General features: G+C 35.4%; 1 protein-coding gene across 1 annotated transcript in view; it reads left to right on the top strand.

Annotated features, from left to right (window-relative positions):
• HMCN1 (hemicentin 1) overlaps positions 1-27,429 on the top strand; it is a 295,243-nt gene that overhangs the window by 102,370 nt on the left and 165,444 nt on the right. Inside the window, exons 24-36 of the mRNA XM_075182670.1 lie at positions 2,035-2,295; positions 2,399-2,494; positions 6,077-6,271; positions 7,895-8,025; positions 9,724-9,871; positions 14,093-14,219; positions 19,129-19,283; positions 20,474-20,752; positions 22,371-22,652; positions 23,664-23,772; positions 24,619-24,788; positions 25,539-25,690; positions 26,686-26,809. Coding sequence (XP_075038771.1) covers positions 2,035-2,295; positions 2,399-2,494; positions 6,077-6,271; positions 7,895-8,025; positions 9,724-9,871; positions 14,093-14,219; positions 19,129-19,283; positions 20,474-20,752; positions 22,371-22,652; positions 23,664-23,772; positions 24,619-24,788; positions 25,539-25,690; positions 26,686-26,809 — 2,229 coding nt within the window. The remainder of the gene's footprint in view (positions 1-2,034; positions 2,296-2,398; positions 2,495-6,076; positions 6,272-7,894; positions 8,026-9,723; positions 9,872-14,092; positions 14,220-19,128; positions 19,284-20,473; positions 20,753-22,370; positions 22,653-23,663; positions 23,773-24,618; positions 24,789-25,538; positions 25,691-26,685; positions 26,810-27,429) is intronic.

Below are 27,429 nucleotides of genomic sequence, written 5' to 3' on the forward strand. Positions count from 1 at the left end.
CACTGCATGTTAGCATTCATTACTATGTACTCTACAAACTAGGAAGCTAAATAATATGAAGTAATTACATTGTTTCTCCAGCAGATTCCACTTTTTTTTGTCATGACAAAATTTTATCTTTGGGTGGTTTTTTTTTTATTCTTCACACCTATATACCAAGGTTTAAGTGCCCAAAAAGTATATAGACTAATTCAATTTTTGTCAGTTCAGTGCCCCAATTAAACAAAATAAACTTCCTCACCAAGAAGAAGTAACTGGCACTAAATTAATTTTGGCTTGTATAATAACTAACAGTCTTAGGGATATCACTCTAATAAGAGATTGGTAGATTCTTATCCTCAGTGACATAGTAGCCCAATTTTTAAAACGCTCCCCTCTGTACCAAGGTAGCTGCCATCCTTTAACCACCCAGGTTAATATAAAATCTGTTTAAAAATACAAAAGGACAAAAAGGTGCCACATTTATGATTTGCAACCTTATTTTAAACAATAAAAATTGTGTACCACATAAAAGATCATAGATGTGTCTGAAAAAAAAACCGGCAAATTTCCACCGCAAATATCACCTTCCTGTGAATAGAGAAATTGCTGACTGCTTCAGTGTATTAGCACATCACCCGTGATAAATATATGAATTGTCTGTGTACCAACAATCATATAATAAAGTGCATATCTCAATTCCTGGGGGGTAAATGTATCAATGTCCGGATTCTTCAACTCCGGCGAGATCGGCGTCTTCATCACTTAAATTTAAAGCGGCGCTGCCTTGTAAAGGGAAACTTCCCTTTACAAGGCAGCGCTGCTTTAAATTTAAGCGCTGAAGACGCTGATCTCGCCAGAGTTGAAGAATCCGGACATTGATACATTTACCCCCTGGGGTTGTTTGAAATAAGGTTGAAAGTCATAAATATTGCACTAGGAGGCGCTTTTTTCTCCTTTTGTATATTTATACGGAAAATAAATTTCCTATTGAAAATCATGGAAGAAAAATGTAAATCCAGCATTTTCCAAAGATTTCACAGAAATTTACAGTATTACACATACACACATTTGTGACACTGAGCTGACAGGGAAACGAGCATCTGCTATGTCCTTCAAACACTGTCTTGTGGCTTAAAATGTATAATTATCGATAATTACTGTTTCAGTTTATTAAAACAACTTTATATAATTAGCACAATCATTCCATCATTCTTATGTAGGATACCACATACAGCCAATTGAAAATAAGCAAATAGTCATATACCTGAACCAGGTCTCCACCACTGCATGTAATTACCAGTAAACGTAAGTTATTAGCTTAATTTATCCATCTGACTCATTTGAGACCAGTATTATCTTGAATAAGAAATCTTTGGATGGTTACTAAATATTCAATGTTACTACCTGCCCAGTGGTGGAAACCCTCCTACCTGACTCTTTAAACTTGCATGTACATTGTACTCTGCCTGTGTTGAGTCTCTCTGCAGACTGACAACCACAGACCTGGTTACTTCATGAAGGACATTATGTATCCTATATATCACTATTACAGTTACAGCTACTAATCAGATGCAACTTGAGGATAACATTAGTAACATTTTCTCTCATAACCAGGGTACAGAAAGTGCAGAACCATGTTGATACCCGATGTGCTAAAAAAATGTTTAATTCTTTCTAAAGCCTTTCCCTCCCAAACCAATTTTAAGGCCTCAACAACAGAAGAGCTTCAAAAAAGCGTCTTCCCAGTTCTAGTATACAAGCCACATTCTAGCACTATGCACATATACTACGTGTTCTTGGCACAGAGAGCACTTTTATCTATTCTGGGCCAATTACTTATAGCCCTGAGCCTGTTGGACTGGATATAGAGTCATATTCTGTATTTTGGTGCATTATCACTTTAAATTGTACTTATAAATTGTATACCTTTTTATACTTATGGCATAGGTCTACAACACATTTTGAAGTTGTGTATTATTTGCATACGTTATTATGTTCATTTGCTATACTGTACTGTATACTTTTTCATTGCTTTTATGTTTTATTCCTTAGTCCCACCCAAAATCCAAAGAGGTCCTAAAATTATAAGGGTAAATGTTAAACAAAACTTTGAAATTGCCTGCATAAGTCATGGGATACCACCACCCAGAACATCCTGGTTTAAAGATGGAAGAACCTTAGAGATGAATGAAAGACTCCAGGATACTACATTTAGAGTGGATCATGCAGAGCTTTCAGATGCAGGGATGTACATGTGTATTGCTAGTAACATAATTGGCCAGGATACCGCAAATGTGACTGTAGAGATTCGAGGTAAACAAATTATGATTCAAAACTTCATTTCATAAAGAATTAATTTGTATTTTCCTTGATGCTGATTATATCATAGTGATGACTATTCATTGTTACATTGCAGCACCTCCTACTTTATCGGACTTGGAACCTCCTTATGACAAAACAAACCAGGAGAGAATTTCCAGCCAACAGGTTTCATTCCCCTGCCCAGCGAAAGGTACATATAGTCATAATGATGCTCATTGTCACTGGTATTTACAGCTGCTGCATATATCTGCTTGATATACCTAACAACCCTTCTTTAAACATTCTTTAATGTAAACTAGTATAACTGCCTGCCTTTGTTTCTTCATTCAAAACTTGTCGTTGCTATTATCCATCTCTGTAGTCAGAAGAATGTAAAACCTTTAGTTAAATCATTAATATCTTTAATGTGTTAAGGAAAAAACAATATTCATTACTGACTCTACAGGGCCAATAATTTATTTTGAATAAGCACAATACTCTAAATAAATTAAGGAGGATAATAATCATCATGGGCCTGATTCATTAAGGATCTTAACTTAAGAAACTTCTTATTTCAGTCTTCTGGACAAAACCATGTTACAATGCAAGGGGTGCAAATTAGGATTTTGTTTTGCATATAAGTTAAATACTAACTGTTTGTTCATGTAGCACACAAATACTTGATAGCTTATTTGTACACTGAAATTTAAAGTTGGTATTTGTGTGCTACTTGAAAAAACAGTAAGGGGGGGGGAAATGACGCGATTCACAGTGCCCCACCCACTTCCGCCGTCCAGCCATTCCTCTGTCCGGCATATCCCGGGACTCCACAACGAAATGTTGACAAGTATGTGTAAAACCCATAATGGTGTAAAATGAGGGAAAATCTAAAACACCCCAAACTGAGCAAACTTATCCACCACTGTATACAGTATGTACAGTGTTTCGGGATCATGAACCACTGCACTGTACACTACCAGTAATATGCAACAAAAGAATAGTACTTTGCATTTGCAATACAGATAGTATGTGAAGATGGTATTGCTTTAGACATAGGTTAGATAAAGAAGCAATGGATACAAATCTGCATTAAAATGAAATCCGCGCCCCAATAGCTCACGCTTAGGAGAGAATTCACTTCCCATTTTTCTTATATGATAATACTGCACACATAAAAATGTAATAAATTGCTAGCTTCATGCGATTCAATTCTTCATCTCTTTCCACTATTGCAAACAAAGAAAAAACTTTTTACATTAAAATTTTACTACATTTTTCTTTCATGTTTTCTTTTTATTTTGGAGAACAACTAATGTCACAGAATTTAAAAATAATTTTAGTCTATACCTCTTCCAATCACAATCTTGCACCCCTAAAAATGCTGCTCCCCCAAAAGTCTCACATCCTAGGCGTCAGCCGAGTAAGCTTATTGGATAATCAGGCCATGTATATATACCCAAATAGTATAAATAAATACACAGCACAATTTTCAAATAAAGTTTCACATTTATTATTTGAATATTATTTTTTAAACATTCTCCAAACCTTCATTCACTTCTGTATAATAAAATACATTCTTCTTTCTTTTGTCTTTGTAATTCAGTGGGAAATTCTTTTATGTTTTCAAGCCAATGGGAATTTTTTGTAACACAAAAGTAACGGGGAAATAAACATGCTCAACAACATAACTGGAGTGACAGAGAGTCCCAGTATCAGCTCAGCCAATCACAATTGTTTGCAATTATTGCTGCTTGTGATTGGCTAGCAGGCTTTTTTCTTATTTTGGATTACAGTGGTAGAAGAATTTTTTGCAGCATGTTTCCTATTGTTGCTGCTCTTACTATCAATTATTTATTTTACTTTTGCTAGAGACAAAGTTGCCTTTGTGAAAAAAGGCTTATTCTACAGTACACATTGTATTTACTACCATTATATTGTTTGTCCATTGATTTTGAAATACTGTTGATTGTATATCCTAACATAACTTGCATGTTGAAAACCAACTATTATTAGTTTGTTAGTGAAGACCAGATAAACGTTGGATTGGTTCAGATTTGCGTTGACTCCGATACAACAAACCAATTTGTGAGACATTTGCATTAAATAATCTGGATAAGGTTGTAGATGATCACAATCTTAGTTACAATATAAAGCCACTTAATAGGATGTTGGGTCACCATGTTCCGCCAGTATGGCCTGTATTGGCCATAACATGAGTCTACCATTGGAACTATGCAGAAGGGATGCAGTACTATTAATCCACAGAAACTCAGGTGATGCCTGGTTGATGTGTGGGGGAAAAACCCTGTCTTAGGCAACATTCTAAAATGATCCATAAATGCTAAATTGGTTTTAGTTCTGGTGACAGAGAACACCATGATATAAAGATAACATCAGTTATTAAACACTGACATTAAAACGATCTCCTAAATGATAGCTTCGAAGCCCAAAATCATTGACTGTTTATTTGAATCTAAATAAACAAAAAAATTCAGTGTAAATTGAATGTAAATATAATCAAGAATATAATACGCTTCCTCTGATTTAACCACATATTGTAAGTGGAGAAACATGGTATCCTTATGGATACTGAAACAATAACTCTAAAAACTGCATATTTTGATTTTTATTGAGGATATTGATTTTCAAAATCTATATTAGTACATAATTATCAGTGATACAATTTAGTATGGATTTTATAGCAACTTTGTTGCTGTTGGTTCTAGCACATAAAAGCACTCTGTGAATTATTATTGATTAAATGAAGAGTGAATCTGAAAAACCTTGTTGTTTCTAAAGTAATGAAAATGTAATCTGTCAAAATAAATTTGTTGCCCTTCTAAATATTTGTGAATGTATCGTTTGTATTAGAAGATCTATGTAGCTACCTGATTATTCAAATTAAAAGAGGGTTTAAAACTAAAACTATGGCATATTGGAATAAGTTACTGTGGTTACAATGACAATCTGTGTTTTATCGAAATGCAACAGCAACATTAAAGGTATCTTGTTTTTGCATATTACATAGTGTTTGCATATATTTTAACTATGGTCAAGAGAGTGGCAACTACAGTTCAATGCCAAAAAATGCTAAATTATGCACTTGGGCCTCAAAAACCCAAAGACTAAATATAGTATTAACGGCAGTATAATAGAAACTACTGTGGAGGAAAGGGCTCTAGGAGTCACTATTTCAGGTAACTTATAGGCAGGTAAGCAATGTAACAAAGCTACGGGAAAGGCAGGTCAGATGTTTGGTTGCATAGAGAGAGGAATCAGTACCAGAAAGAAAGAAGTAATAATGCAACTGTATAGGTAATTGGTACGTCCTCCTCTAGAGTACTGTGTTCAGTTCTGGAGGCCATATCTCCAGAAGGATATACATACACTAGAGAGTGTACAAACTAAAATGGTGCATGGCCTACAGCACAAAACTTACATGGAAAGACTAAAAGATCTTAATATGTATAGTTTGGAGCAAAGAAGGGAAAGAGGGGAAAGAGGGGACATTATAGAAACTTTCAAATATATCAAGGGTTTTAACAAGGTAACATTCTTCAAAGTAAGAGAACTATTAGAACACAAGGACATGCACTGAAACTTGAGGGAAGTAGGTTCAGAAGAAAATTGAGGTGGAACTACTTCACATAGAGAGTAGTGGATAAGTGGAGCAGCCTTCCATCAGAGGTGGTAGAGGCTAACACAGTACAGCAATTTAAACTTGTTTGGGATAGACATAAGGAGATGGGCCAAGTGGTTCTTATCTGCCGTCAAATTCTATGTGTCTAACTAGGTAATCCTAAACCAGTCATTAAATGGTTGCACAATAGCAAAGAGTTAACTGGAAAGGAACCTGGCATCAACATTACTGAAGATGGGACATTGCTCATCATCAACTCCTTGACGCCATTTGACAATGGGGAATACAAGTGTGTGGCCACTAATGAAGCAGGACTAACGGAAAGGAAATACAACCTAAAAGTCCACGGTAAATATCTTTTACTTCTACTTTTACTTTTTACTTTTATTTTATTTTTCATAACTTTTAAGGAAATGAATAATCATAAAGAAGTAAGATAATTTGCTCGCATATGTCCGAGTAATACTTAGAGGTAAGTTAAATAGTTACTTATTATGTAAATTCCTTGGATGTGTTTTAAAAATATTAAAAATCTGAAGCATTCTCACATGTGACAGTTGTATGACAGATAGTGAACAGTAATAAGAACATTTGTCTTTACAACTGTCAACTACATACATAAATACTAAGATAGTATTGAATGTCTGTGCTCATGCAATATCCCGTCTGAGCCATTTGCTCACCTTACTCATTGCTAATATGAGTTTCACTGGTCTTTACTGTTTATGGGTGTAAGGGTTAAAATTGTGTACTTCATTATACAGTCACATATGTATGTAGATTAACCTATTAATTTAATGTTTGGTTTTTTTTAACCTATGTGCACATCTTATAGTTGTGTCCAAGTTGCTGTCGTATAGGAAAACACAATTTGCTGCCACCTCCTGACCTATCGGAAGAATTACCATATTAGCCTTAGGTGCTAACTACTTTAATATTTATTTAAGCTTAGCAAAGGAATTACACCAATTATGTCTGATAATTACTTTTTAGTTGATTTAAAAATAAGGGCAAAACATACAGAACTACTGTAGTTATACCAATGATTACATTGATACACTAACTGTATATCCTGTTTTTGTGTATGTTTATAAGTGAGAATATGTTTGCATGCACAAAATGTCATATTAGACAAATATAATTTGCAGATATTAATAAACATGCACAATGATATGAAATGCAGGTAAACACAACATATGCCCATAGATGCTCATGTACTCAGCATTATTGATGATCCCTTTAGCTGTGTACATTTTCATCTACCTTCCTTCATGTACTCTCATAATTTGTTTTCGTTCATAATACAGGAAAACTTTTTATTAGATCACACCAGTCCATCACCCCAAGTATATTACCATACAGAGCAAACCTCATAAATGATATTTCAATAAGTAGCAAGCGGCGCACTCCAGGCTCATTTTATTTCTTCTTAAGGTTATAACTACCCCATTGAAATTCATTTGGGAAGATCTGGACCACCCAGTCCTGGCTAAAGCACCATACACCCCAATTACAAGCTATCACTGCACATGTGAATGCAATTTAATGAGATTTTCCTATCGGGGCTGAAGAGGATGGTTGGGAACATATAGCTGTGTACTATTTATTCTACGAAGAAATGATGCAGTGCCATTTAATAAAAAAATGACCCATTGCTGTGGATAAACCTTATGATTGGACTGAAGTCTGAGGCACTACATTTTATTTGCTTTCATTTGTGCCTTGCTTGTCACACTTCCCAATTCTTCATTAAATGTTCACTTTCTGCCAGGTCTCTTAATTTGATGCAGATGCTCGAGAACAGTAGAGTGAATCATTCTCACACATGGTATTAATAGTCTACGGAACACAGTAATTAGACACTAGTATAAACATGTGCTTCCTTTTCCAAATTTGCACATACTTTGTTAATTATTTTGAAATTCCCATGGTTTCTTTGTTTTTAATTACCTAAAATCTTCTTCTTTACAGAACCACCAGCTATTAAAGACAAGGAAAAACTGACAAATATATCTGTTTTATTAAGCCATGACACAAGCTTATATTGCGATGTTTCAGGAAGCCCATCACCTTTTATCACTTGGTATAATGGAAGTTCCCAGGTATAATTAGCACATAAATCATTTGAGATCAGCCATAAATATTATGTGCATTCCTATTATAATGTCTTTCATCAATATAATTGAACCATTTTTCATTTAATTGACTGTTTACCAAAGCAAAAGATAGAGGGTATCATTTTAGAAACAGTAGCAGTGCAAAACCTTTTTGTCATGTGCATTTACACCTATTTTACTGCTGTTCTTAATTAAGCCCTCCTCCCGGGTTGGGTACGCCATAATGGTGCCGAAAATTCTGACACCGAGGAGACCTACAACTAAAATCCGAATTTATGAAAAAGGGGTTTCAATATAAACAGACTTACCTCAAAAGCGACGCTGCAAATCCAATGTCGGGACCCTGTAGGTTAAGTGTTTAATTACTTAACCCGACATTGCTGCTTTAAATTAACATTCATAACGGTCACGATGACGTGAAAGTGTAGTGCGGAGAGCTGTCCATTCGGAATAACTTGCGGTCAGCATGCTGGTGCGATCGGAGATCTGCAGTGTCGCTTTTGAGGTAAGTCTGTTTATATTGAAATCGGGTTTTCATAAATTCGGATTTTAGTTGTAGGTCTCCTCGGTGCCGGAATTGTGGTTACCACTACCCCTCCACCATTCCGCATTCTCCTGGTGTGTCTGAACTGTGGGATATTTAAGAAACTTTGTACACGTGTGCAGTAAAAAAGTGGAATAAAAAAAATAGAAAAAGGATAGTAAAAACCTCCTTAATTAATTTATCTTTTTACTCTTTTATCATAAAATATTAATAATTTTTCCTCTCATGCATGTATTAAGTCATGGCAGGTAATCCTCATATCCACGGATATTAATGTTTATGCAGTGTATTAACATTAATTATGCTTGTACAACAAATGTAAACAGGAGTGACAACAGAACCCACTGTTTCTAATGTCACCCTACTTACCTACATCACCCAACTGATCAGCATTTTACTAGAGTTTTGGTGTTCTGCTTTTTTCCAAACACACCCTGCTCATTTCAATTGTAGTTCATTGGAGAACCCTACAGTGACCTTTAAATGCTAGTTAAATCGCTGGTGAAAATACATTCATATGTGTTTATGTTTTCCATGCCTTTCTATTTGCAACACCAGAGTGTACATGTCCTAAAGGGACTTTAGGGCTGTCTTTAATTCAAATGTTTACTTATATTTGTTTATCAGTTTGTGTTAATGTGCTCTCTCTGTAAAATTTACCCATATTGTGCAAAAGATAGCCCATTGGAAGTAGTGTACTTTATTAATTGTAAATGATCAATATTCAAAGATGCATAATCGACTCCCCTAAAACTCATAATAATATACCATTCCACAGCACAAAATCTCATCTTGGCGTTTGTGCACATACCCAGGTGCATTATTGTAGATATCCTAAATTCCATATGGAATAACCCAATCCATCTGTATCCAGCTGTACATTTGTATGCATCCATTATCTACAGCAAATAGTGTTCATCCTACAATCAACACTACCATGTCACTCAAATCTGTAAACGTTGGTATATTATATCACTGTAGCTTAAGTAAATGGCTTTTCCACCCCTGTAAGGTTTGTACACAAATAAAAGGTGTTGGTATAATTTTATGCAGTATATGTATTTACCTATGTAAAGATGGCCCCAATGCATTCTGACCTATTTGTAAATATATAATACATAACTGTTGTCTTGTTGCAGGTTGTTGAAAGTGATAATGTCCATATTTTGGAAAAAGGGAAAATACTGAAGATTTTTAAAACATCTGTATCAGATTCTGGCTACTTTACTTGTACAGCTAGTAACATTGCAGGGAGCTCTGAGAAGCAGTTCTTTGTAAATATTTTTGGTAAGTGAACATAATAGACCAACAAAGATAAATTACATTTGAAATAAATATATGAAAATAAACATGACTCCAGGTGAGGAGATAAAACATCTGGAAGTAATTTGTATTAGCTCAGCAGGGATGGATATAGTGAAATATGACATAAAATAAAAGATCTTTATCATTAGAAGTGCCAGTATAACATTCCATGCTGTTATTACAAGTAATTGTATTTTTTTAATTATATTTCTCAAACACAAGCAATACCCAGGGCTTCATTTCCGACACACACTCAATGCACAGCACATAACACCGTAAGTATCCCATAATGGTCTGCCCTACGCACAGTAAATGAATGACTACACATTAATGTGCCCTGTGCAATTGTGTTTATGCCATCCAATGTCCTCATATTGCTTAAATGAATCATGAAGGAGGGGGGCAAAGGGGGGGGGGTCTGCACTGACTTTATTACATCTGGCACATTTGTGCGTTAGAAGTTTTGTTTAACATTGGGCAAAGTGAGCCTAGAAAGTAAACACATTAAATTACTAATTAGGTACAGGATAAAATTGTATATCTACCAGCTCGGCACTGATGTACAAATCAAGTCCAGTTGTGTAGTGAGCATGCTCTACTCCGTACAATACAAGAATGCCGCTAATCAATCCTGTATCTCATTTCAATAATCTCACCCTGTGACATAAAATATGTTCTTTTGCACTGATCATAAATCTAGTTGCACTTAAGATCCTACTTGGTACTTTGCAAGAAATGCCCTAACTTTGCCTATCGTCTTCCATCAGCTGGTTCCATCGCAAATACTTCATAGCTTTATTTTTACACTGAAATTTAAAGTTGATCTAGGACATGTCCTACCCAAACTATAAATCTATCCCTACATTTTAAATGTACCTCCCCATCCAATGCAACATGGTTTTGCCCAGGAGCAAATGATACTCCTTTTTTATGCTTTGCTCTCCTTAATGACCCAGGCCCTATGAGTTATCCTAAGTCACTGATGCTGAGGAAATAAACCAACAAGAATAGGAAATACATATTCACAGCTACAATGAGGTTTGACATCAGTGCACTAAATATGTGCTTCTAGGCATACTTCAACATCTGTACTGATTTTCTGAAGAATGCTGAACAAATGTCACTAAGGTAATTGGAAATAAACAGGGACAGTGTATTTGACCAGTATTATTTGCTTACAAAGCTACTTTTGAAACCATAAGTACAGTGGTGTTTGTTTCATCCAATAGTGCACTATTGCTAAACACTAAATGGAACGTCATTACTATCTTGTGACAGAGCTGATTAGTTTAGCTGCAAATAGCTTTGGATATTCAAGTTAATTGCAAAAATATTTGTATTTAAATCCATTCAATGCATAGCTGAGCAGTGAGAATCATATTTTGTGTTTAACCTTGAAGTACAATATAAATATAAACACATAAAAAATACACTTATATATCAGAGAAAAAATAAGATGTTTTAGCATACATCCCAACTGTCCTGATTTAGGACTGTTGTCTGGGAGGTGTGTTCAACTTGTTGCATTGAGTGAGTATTGTTCTCCCTGCCACTGGTGCCCACAGTAATGCAAGGGTATTTATGGAGAGTGGAGAGGGTTTGGAGCAGCCTCGCTCTTTGGAAGCCCTGGACATGCCCCTATGGATGTGACATGAATGCCATGCCCCCACAAGCTTTTTTGTGTACACAATGCTGCTCCTCATTGGCACATATTCTCTGTTCAAATTTGGGCAGGTATACTTGTGCATCTTACAAGTGCTCTTTCTATGGGAAAACTCAATTCTAATCGCATTTCCACCAATGTAATAAAACATTAAAATAGATGAAAGTTATTCTCACAATTATTTTAATGAGGCTAAACCAATCAGTACTACAGGAGAAAAGGTGATATAATAAAACCCATAGTTTGTAAGCTTGTAAGCAGGGCCCTTTTACCTCTCTGCCTGTCTGTATTACCCAGTATTGTTTTATTTATTTGTAAATCGATACGGAATTTGTTGGCACTTTATAAATAAATGTTGATGATGATGACAAAATGATAATAAATGCCAATTACCTTTAGTGTTACATGATTAATTTGTGGACGTTTATCTGAATGCAATGAAAATGCAACAAAAAGAAATGTGTTCTTTGATACATTTTTCCACTCCCCAAGATACTGTTTCTGATGCATGCAATAAGGACTCACATATAGATTGCTAGATAACGGTAGCCATATTAAAACAAAAACAGGACACAAATACATCCAGGTCAAAGGTAAACCTGGCAATATTAACTAATAACATTGCACCACTGGTGGGGCCAGACATAAGGACAACATCTGCAACAGACACCTGAAACTTGGGTGCCCATACCTGAAAACCAATTACAATAGATGCTGACACTGCCGATTCAAGGATTTCTGTCTGTTTCCTAAATTTCTATGGCTGAAAACAAGCTTATTATAATGGCACATGTAGCCTATTTATAAATACAGCAGAGGTTGTTTCCCCTTTATGTTTCTGGAAATGTTCAGTAACTCGCATTGGCAGCATAGAGCTCTACATACTACAGTCATGGTCAAATGTTGTGAAAGTGAAACAAGTGTTGGTTTTCACAAAGTTTGCTGCTTCAGTATTATTAGACCTTTTTGTCAGATGTTGCTATGTTATACTGAAGTAAAATTACAAGCATTTAATAAGTGTCAAAGGCTTTTATTGACAATTAAGTTTATGCAAAGAGTCAATATTTGTAGTGTTGACCCTTCTTTTTGAAGACCTCTGCAATTTGCCCTGGCATGCTGTCAATCAACTTCTGAGTCACATACTGACTGATGGCCGCCCATTCTTACCTAATCAATGCTTGGAGTTTGTTAGAATTTGTGAGTTTTTGTTTTTCCACCTGCCTCTTGAGGATTGACCACAAGTTCTAAATGGGATTAAGGTCTGGGGAGCTTCCTGGCCATGGGCCCAAAATGTCTTTGTTTTCATCCCTGAGGCACTTAATGTTTTTTTTAAATCCAGTATTTTTATTGAAATTTTTTTAAGATATAAACATACCAAACAACAAAAAGAAAAGAAAAAAAAAATAATCCAAAAACAATCGCATACATATCAGAATTAAATGACGGAATTTACAAGATTACAATAAAGCATAATAATAATAAATGTGCTATATTCATTTTATTTATTTATATTTATTTATTTTCATTTATAGGCACTTCACATGTTTCCTTGCAGATAACCATGGTTAACAGAGGAAGAACAATGGTTTCAAGCAAAATCCTACCTTTAAAGCTTCCAGTCTCTTATTCTAACTCAGTCAGCATGACAGAGTGATCTCCAGCCTTGTCCTCGTCAACACTCTCACCTGTGTTAACGAGAGAATCACTGACCTCATGTCAGCTGGTCTTTTTGTGACAGGGCTGAAATACAGGGGAAATGTTTTGGGCTAAAGTTCATTGTCATGGCAAAGAGGAACTTTGAAATGAATTGCAATTCATCTGATCACTCTTCATGACATTCTGGAATATATGCATATTGCCATCATAAAAACTGAGGTAGCAGACTTTGTGAAATATAATATTTGTGTCATTCTCAAAACCTTTGGCCATGACTGTTTATGTATATGTTTATGGAATTATTACAGGAAACCACCAATTACTTACTTTCTTTATTTCTATTTTTTGGAACTTTCTGGATAGCGCGTTTCCAGATAACATATCCCAAATCTATACTAGCAATAGGCTCCGGCAAAATAGTGCCTCAGGTCAAATAATCAGTTAGAATGTTTCACTGGTTTTACCATGAAATATCTTTTGAAAACAAAATCATAATATCGGAGTTGTTTATTCAGAAAGAAGAGTTCTAGTGGCATACTGCTTCATTACAATGTTATTTTAAGTCAGTGTTCTAATTAGCGCTATTCTAGACTTGTCTATGAGAGAGTAACTAAAGTTCATATAGCTTACATTTGTGCTTGGAGAGTTGGGTCAGGAGTGTGCACACATTCAGCTGCAGAACTGTAAGTTTACAGGTGAATTTTTGTGTTTGCGCAAAACTCACAATTTTGCATTCAATACTAAATAGAGTCCAAATTGTAGTTTCTCTAAGGTTTTGGTATATTCCATGGTAGTAAAAACTTTGCAGGAAAAAACTGACAAAAGGAACAATTTGTGGTTTCATATTAATGTACATAACATAATTCTAATTTAAATTGTTCTAGATCCTCCTGAAATTGAAAATAGTGGAATCTTAACTGATGTTTCTGTAATTGTTGGAAGTAAAGCTAAGATGGAGTGTGTTGTGAAAGGAAGACCATTCCCTGTCATCCAGTGGTTTAAAGAAAATAGGTGAGATTGCCCTACCTGTATGGGCATATTCTAGAGGAGCATACACTTAAAAATAATCTGTGTAGCTAACACTTTGTTTTGGCTCCTGTTCTTTCAAATAGGTAACTAAAAATGTATTTGAACAACACCCAATGTTTTTTTGTGATAATAAAGTAAACAGATCGAACTTATATAGAGTAAGTGTAATACTTTGAAATGTCAAATTAATGTTTTTCCCTCTGTTGTCAATGATTTGGAATCTCTGTTTTTACAAGTGCCTTCACCATACAGAGCCTGAGTCATTAAGGAGAGCAAAGCATAGAAAAGAAGTAACTTTGCACCTGGGCAAAACCATGTTGCATTGGAGGGGGAAGTACATTTATAATGTGGGTACAGATTTATAATTGGAGAAGGGCATGTCCTAGATCATCTTTACATTTCAGTGTAAAAATAAAAATATGAAGTATTTGTGTGCTACCTGAGAAAAACAGCTAGTACTTAACGTATGTTGAAAATAAAAAACTAATTTGCACCCCTTGCATTGTAACATGGTTTGTCCAAGTGCAAAGTTACTCCTTTCTATTGCTTTTTTCTCCTTAATGACTCAAGCCCACAGAGTCCGACTCATTAAGTTTGGAAACTTCCAGGCCTAGAAGCAGCTGATACCCCCTGCTACTCCTTATCACTACAAGAACATGCTAGTCAAATTACAACAATCATTATTTACAACACAATAAAACCATTTGAGAAAAGCTACCAGTGAACAGCACCATCATTTATTCTACCAGGACAGTATATCAAAGGATAGTAAAAAGACTTTAGTGCAAAAGTAAACATTAGAATGTAAAGAACCAGTGCAGGACTGGCCATCTGCACTTCTGGCAAATGCCAGAAGGGCCGATGGTCAGATGGGCCGGGTCCCGAGCAGTCAGTGCACGGTCAGTGCACCAACACTTCCTGGTGGCTGGCTCCTCTCCAGGAACCAGCCACATGACTACATATGCCCTCTTGCAGTACGGGTCCTGCAAGGCAGCTGTCAGAAAGTGGGCAGATGACAGAAACAGACAGAAAAGAAGCTGAGAAGGTAAGTGCACTAAGGGGGGGGAGGGGCGAGAGAAATGATGCTGCAGAAAACGGAGGGAGGGGGGAGATGAGAATGGATACCACACAGAAAATGGGGGGGAGCGAGAGAAAGGATACCACACAGAAAATGGGGGGGGGGGAGGGCGGAGGAGAGAAAGGATGAGGGAAGGGGAAAACGTTAATATAATGTGGGAGATAGGCTGTTAATTTAGTGGTGGAGTTTAGGTGGGGGCTAATTATTTAATTGGTGCTTTTTTATTTGTGGGGTGATGTGGGTCAATTTAATTTAATATTGGGGCCTAGCAATTTAAGAAGGGGTGATTGGACCTTTAATTTAATGCTGGGGTGGTTTGGGGGCTATTAGTTGAAAGTGGGGCTGTTTGAGAAAGATGTTTATTTATTAAATATGAATATGAATTATTTAATGGCAGTGATGGTTGGGAAATAGGTATATTTATTAAACGTAAATGCTATTTAATATATTGCTTGGGTTGTTTGGAGGGAGGGAAATAGGTTTATTTATTATCAGCAGCAGCAACAGCTATTTATATTAAATGTGAACACTAGTAGCTTAATGTTGGGGCTGGAGGGATGCCTAATTATAAAACGTGGGTTGTATTGATTAAACACCAGGGCTGGTTGGAGTTTTCTAAATTACATGTACCCATTTTTTTTCCAAATAGGGCATCCAACATTCCAGGATCCAGACAAGCAGCAACTGAACTAAAGACACCAGCAGCCACAGGTGGTGAAAGTGACAAGAACAGGTAGGAGAGAGCAGGACAACTGTCCTGAATCTGGTGGGGATGTCCCAAATTTTGGTGACTGTCTCATGTAGTGATATTTGGTCCGACTACAAGGACAGTTGGGAGGTATGTCCCGCTTCACACTGTACTGCATGTGAAGGCAGAGCTGCGTGCAACTAACAGTAGTGCACACAGTATTGCCTGTGCATTTGTCTAAAATGACAACCATGTTACATTATAGGGGCCCCCTGTCTTAAATACTCCGGGCCCCCTGAGCATTAATCCAGCTCTGGTTAACAGGAGGGAGTGAATAGCTGCTCCCAGTCCCTGGTTAGGACACAGCCTGCAGAGCAAGCCGAGGAGCCCTAAATCTCACAAGATTTGGTAATCTTATGAGACTAAGAGCTTCCCTGCTTACTCTACAAGAAGTTCCCACCCTGATGGATGTCAGCAGTACCAGAAGGATTGATAAGTACAGTGGGCTGGGGGTGTCATAATGTGCCTGGGGGGATGGCGTGATGTGGCTGGGAGGGTGTGATAAATGTAAGGTTTTATGTTAAGGTATGTATCAATACCCCATGTTGGCCACACCCACAACACAATGTGGTCACGCCCTTTCTGGTGCCGTCACGCAGAGGCGGCACACAGTTTCTTTCCTGCTGGAACTGAGGTGGACCTGTGTGCTTTAAATGCCGGGGCTGATTTTTAGTCCCAGTCCGGCCCTGTAAAGAACATATCTTGATAACCATCTTAGTGATACAACCATGGAATTTACAGCAATGACTTGGCCAAACATAAGAGGCATCAGCTGTAAATCTTACGGTACCTAACACCTGTGCACATGGTGTTAGCCAAAACTAGGAACTTTAGTGAGTCAGATTGCACTTAGATTACCTGTGGGAAATGATTGTGTTTACTTTGGCATAGCCAATCACTTTCTGGACATATGAAGAAATTGATCCCATAGAGATCATTCTGCCACATACATCACAATTGTTCACTTGAGCATGATCACCAGGATCTACTGCAGGAAAAACTGGTCTGGGTCTAAGGTAGTTAAATACTAACTGTTTTTTCATGTAGCACACAAATATCAACTTTAAATTTCAGTGTACAAATAAGCTATCAAGTATTTGTGTGCTACATGAAAAAACAGTCAGTATTTAACTTATGTGCAAAACAGAATACTAATTTGCACCCCTTGCATTGTAACATGGTTTTGTCCAGGAAACTGAAATAAGAAGTTTCTGAAGTTAAGATGAACCAGGCCCAAGATTACTGAATTTGCAATACACCTCGTTACTTTTATGAATAAACATATTAATTAACAAAGCTCAAAGACAGAACATATATGCTTATGATGCATAGAATGAAACAAAATTGTCCAAAATATATATAATATACATTAATACATATAATATACTTTAATACAGACACTTTTGAAACAGTGCTGTGAGAACTGTGGAGTTACAGTAGACACTGGAAGGGAGGCAGCTTGCCCAAGGTTAAAAAGAGTGTCTTGTGGCCACCCTCAGACAGCTAGGGGCTATAAGATATGCACTTTGAAGAACTGACCACCTGATAGCGTTGGTTCTTGACAATTTTTTTTTTTCTAGTTTATGATAATTATTGTTCTTTGTGATTTATATGTTTGCTAATACATGTTCTAGTTAGTCAGGTAAGCATAGGAAATGTCTTATACATTACACATAATAATGTAATACACTGACTTCTATACAACAGACACATCTCCACAATCTATCTTAAATGGGACATATCTATACGCCAAAATCCTAAATACGCCAGACATATCTCTACACTGTATTTTGAGCTGGACGTATGTTACAATATGACCAACTCAAAGTACATACGTTCAAACTGCAGGTTTACAGATGTTTTGAGCTTTAAGATTATTATAATGCTAAACCATGTATGTATAAAGGTCACATTTGTAATTGTTTTACAATAGACTATTTAATTGAATTTAAATTGCAATAGCTAGCTACAAAGAGTGTGGATTTGAGAAAAACAATTAAATACTATAAACTAAATAACACAGGGGAAGAGTTCCAAGGGTAATTCTGATTTCTTCAGTACAGTAGTTTGTTGAGTTTACCATTTGTTATTGCCAAAATATAAATGACAGCATACATTTTACATATGTACTCCTGAAGAACAATGTGGCTTTTACAGTGATACCTTCAGTATTTGCGGTTATATTTGTATTTCACTCCCTATGTTTTTTTCTCTAAAATACATGGACGTATAGAATTTTGCAACCCTAATGTCATATTACATTAATAATTATTAAGATATTTTGTTATTTGGCAATTAAATATTTAATTACATAATTAACATTTTTTGATAGATATCACTGTCAGATACAGTGGGTATGGAAAAACGCACCATAGACATACCATAATACAATACACAGATAACATACTGTAACCTTATACTACATTGTTATATAAATGCTGTGTCTGAAACAAAGATGCTTCATAAGAGTAACATGACTCTAAACTTAGGTAGATAGCAAATAGAGGAAATAAAGCTTGCCTGGCGTGATTCAGTTCTCCTGTATCTGTCTTAGCAACAGGGATTCATAAAGAACAGTTATGTTTGCCTCTTATGATTTTTTTTAATGATTTTATTTTATTTATCTCACTTTGGAATATGGGTGAGGATTCCCTATTGACTACTTCAATAATTACAATTCCATTACATTAAGCAGTTTAATAAAATGACAAATGAAAGTTTGAGGTGCATTTATTTATTTTAATAGATTGTTTTCAAAATGTGTATGTTTTTTCTGTCACTACTGTGGAACTAAATTTCTCAATTAATTTACATTTTTCAATAAATTATTTTCTTAAGAATTTTTTTTTGTGGCTAAGAAGTATGCTTTTCAGGGGCAGTCCAAAACCTGAAATGTGGACATGCACTTCTATAGGAGAAAGTTGGATCAATAGATACATTTGCAAATGCTCTGTGGAGTTACATATTTTGGGGTTTGTGAAAGAGGCCCAATGTCTTTTTAAAGTGTTTTATTTTACAATTATCCTATGCTGTTCAGTAACCACTCCAAACACTTTCTATTCTAGATTGCTTGATAGAGGAGATCCTAATGTGATCATTTTGGAAAATGGACAAATCCTTTACATAAAGAAAGCTCATCTAAGTGACACTGGACAATACAAATGTGTAGCAACTAATTCAGCTGGTTCACAAACTAAAGAAAATAAATTAACAGTTATTGGTAAGTGAAACAAGAATCCATTTCAACCAATTCTTAGTGTTCAGTAATACAATACAATGTATTGCACTCATACATACACACAGATAGATAGATAGATAGATAGATAGATAGATAGTGTCGAAGTCAGCAAATTGGATAAAGTCATTTCAATTAAAGTCGAGCAAACTTGGCTGTCGCTGTCTGAAAAGATGCGTACGGTACGCATCGACGTACAAGGGCACACTACGGCGTGAAAGGGCGTACGCATCCACTACACGTGGCAGCAACAGTAATTGGTCTTTTACCATACATTCGCACAAACACGCATACTTATAAAATAGTACACATTAATGGTAGTTGCAACACATAGTCAGTTATGTCGAAATATAGTAGTATTTATATGTTATATCAGAGTTACATACATATTAGTGAAATACACGGAGCAGGTTGAAGAAATCACATCATGAGTGGTATCACAATGAACCTCGTTACATATCATACTGTTTGGTTCACTCTGCGAGGGAATCGCAGAGTGCATACACAAGTTATGAATAATAGGGAATTATGAACTACTTAAGACTAAGGAATCTTGGCGGGAAGAGCCGAGCATACCCCCTGGAGAGGTGACCCCCTCCTTTGGATTCCTTAGGATGAACTAGCCAATGATTGACAACCCCTTGGACCTTCCTGAGACCTGGACCAATAGATGCAAGCTATACCATCTTCATTGTATTACTGTATTTCATTGTGTATATAAGCAGCAGCTTCACATCCAGTGTTCAGACATCTTGTCCCCAGACTTCAGGATTGAATGACTGCACTGGATCCAGAGCACCTGCGATAAGTAGCGGCTGTATTTATTATTACTTCGCTTGAGCATATTATTCTACTTATTGCGAATAAATCTTTGTGCGTTGGAAACACAAAAGAGGTTCGACAATCGTTATTGGTTAGCGACAATACGCACATAACAATTGATAGATAGATAGATAGATAGATAGATGCCACTCAATGAACCCAATTGAGTATTAGAATTGATAGTATAGTTGGGGACAGATAGCCACATAGATGACATCATATTTTACATAACCTCATGTGACATCACATCATGTGACTGGAGGGTAGAGTGATGCAGACCTTTTTACAAGCATTTTACCTCTTTCAAATAAATCTAAACTGAATTTCTTCAACAACTTGTTTTCTTTTTCTAGTTCCACCCAGCATCAAGAATGAAAACATTACAACACAGTTATCGTTTATTGTGGACAATGAAATAAACTTGGAATGTGATGCCAGGGGAATTCCACACCCTACAATAACATGGAATAAAAATGGAGAAATAATTCTTCCAAGCACACATGTCATTTTTACTGAGAATGGCAAATATCTACATATTTCTGAGGCTAAGATCACAGATTCAGGAAAATTCATATGCCACGTGGTTAACGTTGGAGGGCAGGCAGAGAAGACGTATCAACTTGATATTTATGGTAACTAATTTACAATGTGTGTTACATTATATGAGACTACTTTTATAATCCATAATCAGTAACAAGTAGACATAAAATATCTGATCCCTAAGACTGTGGAGCATGAGCAGAAATTATAATTAGTGTGGTCACATAATGTTGTACAGAGAGGTGTACATTTTTGCATTAAGTTACCTCTCATAATATAGGTGACTTGATATCACTTTGATAGTATTAGATTTAATATAGTAAAGAAGCTTTCTCACAAAATAATGTACTGATAAGGTTTTTTTTGTCTCCTAATAAAATGAAAATTAATTGTAAAATTCACAGCAGTTGTAAAAAAAAAACAAGTCACATGTTTCCTTTCTAAATGATTTCTGAAGGAATATCTCTCAACTGTAATCACAGACAGTACAGACTTATGTTAAAATACTGTAAAATAGTCATTTGTGTAACATATCCTATGGATGAGAGTATTAGAAAGGGGACAAATGTGTCAAACTGGAAGCATCTGAGTAGATATCCATTTCATGTACTGTTTTAATACAGTGAAGTGCCTGGTAGGACAATACAGATGTGGGGCAGTTTTGTATTAAGCTTTCTCAGAGACAATAGATCCTGGAATAGAAACAGGAATAGAATAGTGAGACAGACAGTCATGGGTGCTACATCTGAAAGCTTCTGGCAATGAAATTGAGGTAGAGGTAAGTCAGCAATGTCCATAAATAGGATAAGGTGAGGTTACAGGTAAAACAGCAAAGATCAGTGACTACCAGAATACAGGGTCACAAATTCACAGGGCTAAGGTAAAATGTTAGATCTGCAATCAATGGTCCGGGTGATCCACACGTCATTTTTTTCTGGTCCATATTTTCTTCTTGTCCATTTTCATCTCTTTAGTCCTTTTTGTCTATATCCATGACCTGTAGCTGATTATAATTATTAAGTTACAAAACTGGTTATAAATTCACGTTAAACCAGACAATTCCAAGGTCACTCTAAACCTTTTAAGCCCTTACTTGGTTCCAGTTGAGCACCAGGACTTTTCCAGTTTATTTTAAAAAGATCCCCTAAAAGGTTTTAACTACAGTAAAACAATTACTTAAATATGCATATAACAAAAGTCTCATCCATAGAAGAATGGACTTGAGAATTGTTTGTATTCATGCTTCCTTAAATTTCACAAACAATTTTTCTTATTTAGGCCAATCAATTGACTTCTCTGATAAATATTCTGTATTATATACTGTATTATCTAACAGGATAACTGTCTAACTGGAGAGAGAGCTGAGATATTCTGCTCTCCATGGTTAATATTAATGGATTGGGTTCCAACATGATGAACTGTACAATCGTACAAATAAATTAGCTTAATAACATTGAGGAATGAATATGTGTCATGATAAGTATTGCTGAATACAAAGGTGTATTTAGTGTGTGCTTTGAATGTTCTTCCAACAGAATATAGTAGACATTCATTAATTACAATACAATTTTAAAAGCTATGTGTATATTGAAAAATGTATTGATTGATTTACGGGACAAGAGCGTGTTGCTCCTTTGATGCATTTACAATTTTTGGCTCTATATAACACTTTTGTAATAATTTATCTTATATTTTTATTTCGTTTACAAGTTCCAGCTACAATTGATGGAGATTTGAGCAAACCTCAAGCTAAAAAAACAATTGCTGGTAAACCACTTGTACTGGAGTGTGAAGTCAGGGGCCATCCATTACCTTTAATAACTTGGTTGAAAGAAGGAGTGCCTGTCCAAACAAGTGACAACATCCGTCTTCTGTATAATGGCAAAAAACTGGAGATAAAAGCCACGATGGAATATGACCAAGGGCAGTACACTTGTGTGGCCACCAATATAGCCGGAGAATCTGAAATGAAATATGATGTTAATGTTTTAGGTTAGTAAAAAATACTATATGGGGAATACATTCACTTTTAATTAATATTAGATTAATTTATTACCAATCAGTCAGTATATTGTATTTTATTATAATAACATTATTATGTTATGTACTTGCTGTGTTATAGCATGAGCACCATAGAGGAACAGTGTAAATGTTATGTGGGAAGCATAGCTGTGAAATTTCTGGATAACTGGACTTAAATTAAAAAAAGTGTTTGCTTTATCAGTATTAAAAAAACAAAGGAAGTCCCTACTAGACTGAGACTATGATCCCCTCTTGTTTCTTTATGTAAATTAGTTGCATTTGTATTTTAAATTGACTTTTTAATTATGCTCTCTAATTGACATAGTCAGATAAGTCATTATATAACTAAACTATATTGGCTGTTATTAGTGAATAAGATGTTATGTTGCCTGATTGTTTCTATCCCTATTCCCATCCATTTTTGTATATCAATTCTGAATGTAAATCCAATAGTCAAGGCTAGATTTAGGGAAAGGGCCGCAAAAAATGCTTAGTGTGAGGATTTGGTAGGAGTGAAGATGTCTAACAACATATACCCAGAAACAGTGATTGCAAACTGTTAGTTGTCTGTGAGTACAAGAGTGTATCATACTACTAGACTCAAACTACCATTAAGGGGAGTCACATAAGTCTCAGTGATGGGTCCTGTATGCTAATGTCGTTTTACCATTACTAAGGAGTTGTCCTACCAGGCCTTTTCAATATTCCTAACTAGTTGGTCTGCAGCTGTAGAGCCACGTATGTTTTTTCAGAAATACAATGTAAAAATCCTCCTTCTAGGACAGGTAGACTAAACATGTTAATGTTTTGTGACATGAAGGAAAGTTTAAACCAAAAAATCTTTCTTCAGACTTCCCAAATATATAAGGGATTGACTTTACACGTCTTTGTTTTACATTAATGTGTTGAAAATTAAAAAATGTATAACATTGTCTTGTCAATATTATAGTTGTTAAATTATTCATATGGATTTAACTTTAGTGCCTCCAACCATAGAAGATGCAGATGACCCTGGAGATTATATTTTTATTGCCAATAGTCCTCTGGAATTGGAATGTTATGTAAAAGGAACACCTCTCCCAACAGTAAAGTAAGGCACACATCTAATCTCTCTCTCTCTCTCTCTCTCTCTCTCTCTCTCTCTCTCTCTATATATATATATATATATATATATATATATATATATAATTATAGGTGAGTAAGGTCTTTTATTTCATTGTTTGTTTATTTGTCGGCGAATATCTCGAATATCTTCCACAGCTCTCAAGGTAAAGCTGTTAAATCTTACAGAGTTATTTAGTATCGAAAAAGTAACCTATTAGATAACATAGCGACAATGTGACACTCTGAAAGAGCAACAAATATTAAAAACATCATTTTTGTAAGCAATTTTTTGAGTGCAGGAAGGAAACCTCACGACAACACGACATAACGACAACGTGATAAAGCAACAAATGTTATTTTCTAAATAGCATTTTTGGTCCATGTACCAAATAATTTGCTAACATATAAAAACTGCTACACATTACAAATCGGACCCACACAACGCTGGGTGTCCCTAATAGTGTGTATATAGATATAGACATAGATATATATATAAAGATATAAATATGTATATATATATATACATATATATATATATATATATATATATATATACCTTTTCAAGGAGAATAGTACTATGCAAAGTACTGTAGTTAAAAGGATTCTTAAGATGATTTAACTGACATGTAGCAACAGTGTGAAATTTGATCTGGTCACAAAGGTTCAAATATCTACATTTTCCAAACCCTGCCAAATGATTTTATTCAATGATTTTATTTTCAATGGTTGATTTTACATTGCATTGCATTCTATTTGTATTTGATAGTGTACAACATTCAACTCTGTAAATGAATGTCATATGTGCATAGTTTTAATGATCTCTCTCTTTTAGGTGGTTGAAAAATGGAATTCCTCTAGAGAGCAACAGTAATTTACATATTCAGTCAAATGGGCAAAAGCTCCTCATTCCAAGCTCAGAGTCATCAGATAGTGGAGCTTACGAGTGCATTGTCAAAAATGAAGCTGGGACCAGCAGAAAACTGTTTAACATTAATGTACATGGTAAATGATGACTTCCCCCTTTCTTGTGCATTGGAAATGAGCTGTTATAGCATCTGGTTTAAACGCATAAGCTAGTACCAAATCAAGTTGTTCATAGCTGTTACATCTCCTGACTCAGCCTGGTATTATAGAATATTCTGTTAAATGTATCCATTAAAACTTGACCATCTTGGTAGCACTCTGGTGATATCACCACCAGGGCTCTATGGGTGAAGGGAGAGCCCCAGATGTAATATTAAGTGCTACCATGGTTAGAACTTGAAACTAGATAGCCAGATACTAGACTTCCCAGTCACCTCCAGCAATTAAACTATGGCACACAGTGATTAATACTTACCTCCTCAGAAAAAATGTCTCTACTTCAAAATACATTGTCCTCTAAAGCATAGCAGTATGGTATAAGGTTGGATGGATTGAGACTGGGGCATTCTCCTAAACAGTCATTGCCCCCTAGCATGTGGTTAAATTATGGGCTTTGTTTCTCTCTCCTATAACTAAATAGAATTAAACGACAACATTGTGCAATGGAGTGTCATTTAACTGTTTTGTATACTTCTTAGAAATGTATTTAAGTTCTACTTAATTACATTTTTATACTCTGTTGTTGTTGATGCTTAATAATTTAATGAATCATTAAATCTTTAGCTACCATTTAATTATATTACTGTACACAAGAAATCATATATTTAAATGATAAAAGTAATATTTACTGAAAAAAAGCTTAAAATGTATATTCTCTTTGTATTGTAGTTATACCTTCCATTAAACCTGACCAATCACCGATATCTGTTTTAATACACAAACCAATGACTTTGCAATGTATTGCTACTGGAATTCCTGGTCCCCACATTACTTGGTTAAAAGATGGACTGCCTTTCAATGTTGTTAAAGGAAATATCAGAGTGAGTATAAGAATTCAGTATATTTGTATGTTTACATCTCTGGTTGTACTTATGTATGTACACAGAAAGTGCTCTATATGCCACTCAGAAATGTGTTAATTCAAAGATGGTAGCTATGGCGTTAGCCTATAACATGGCTGAAGCTCAGTTGCTCATGAGTAAATATGATATATATATATGTACAGAAATGTATTCTTTTATTGGGATTGCTTTAATTGTGATGAATAACAGCAAATATCAGCAGATGAATTATCTCCATCCTGTACAGGTGACATTAGGACTTGTGCTCCATACATGACCGCAACTGGTGCTATCTATTAAGGGCCATGTCTAGTGTAAAATTCAAAATTGAAAATAGTGTGTCAGTCAGCTGGAGCTGCCTCTAATAAATTATTTTGCATATAATTTAACTGTAATTATGCTTAACTTACCCTTTGGATATCTTTTAAAAATTACTCACTAGAAATTGGAATACTCAGTCTGCTTTTTAGATGAAAGATAGATTGTACAAAAAGATATGTTATTTAAGTGCTATTGCTACATAATCTGCTATAAATATTGTGCACCTAATGTTAAAAAATGATTCTGTGTGCACACAACAGCAGCAGTAGTGCACAAGATGTGCAGTCGTGGAAAGACAGACCTGTGTGTCTTTTAGCACTTTCAATTTTAATCATTTAAACTGCTGAAAAGTTCTTATTCATACATTATTACAGCCTTTTATTACATTTAAAGCCACAATGGTTGGCGGATAATTTGTGCTGTGAACTTCTTGCTCGGATATTTGTGTCACATCAACTAAATGTAAAAATTGATATAGTCTACCTTTAATTATAAAATAATTATAAAATTATAACTAATTTTTTTGCCTTTACCAGTGTTGTTTAAAACCATTATTAATGGACTTTCATTAGCACAATCTCACCTTAATGATATACTGAATTAAAGAAGCAGATATCTAGTATCCTACAATTTCTATATTTTTGCATTTATAGGTGGAATCATTTGGTCGCATTTTGCAGTTCCAAAATACTCTGTTAGAAGATGCTGGAAAATACACCTGTGTGGCAACAAATGCAGCCGGAGAAGCTGAGCAAAACATTTGGTTAAATGTCTATGGTAAAAAATGCCTTAATTAGAAGGAAATGTCCACTTTTAATGGATCCAATTGTACAGTGCTACGGTATCTGCTGGTGCTATATAAATAAATGATGATGATGATGATGATGATGATGATCCATGTACAGCTGAAGGGCACATATTAGCCAGGGCCATCTTTTCCATTGGGCACGATGGGCAGGTGCCCGGGGGCCCCACAGGCAAGGGGGCCCCATAGACAGGGCTCTTAAGTAAAATAAAAAATCCTGCAAAAAAAAATAAAAATCCTGCAAATAAATCTATATCTATCTATCTATCTATCTCTCTCTCTCTCTCTCTCTCTCTCTCTCTCTCTCTCTCTGTATATATATATATATATATATATATATATATATATATATATATATATATATATAATACACATATACAGAGGTAGGGTCCCCTGCTGCACTGCTTTGCCCGGGGGCCCATAATGTTGTTAAGGTGGCCCTGATATTAGCTATGCTTATATAAAATATTGTAGTAAATAATATGTTGCAGTAGTTGGGGAAATAATCAATATGATTGTTCCTGATTTTGTATGCTTTTTTCGCTAGATCTGCAATTCTATAAAGGAAGCTCTATCTGTCACAATAAGAAAA

The sequence above is a fragment of the Mixophyes fleayi genome, chromosome 8 (assembly GCF_038048845.1).
Source record: "Mixophyes fleayi isolate aMixFle1 chromosome 8, aMixFle1.hap1, whole genome shotgun sequence".
Classification (NCBI taxonomy): Eukaryota; Metazoa; Chordata; class Amphibia; order Anura; family Limnodynastidae; genus Mixophyes; species Mixophyes fleayi.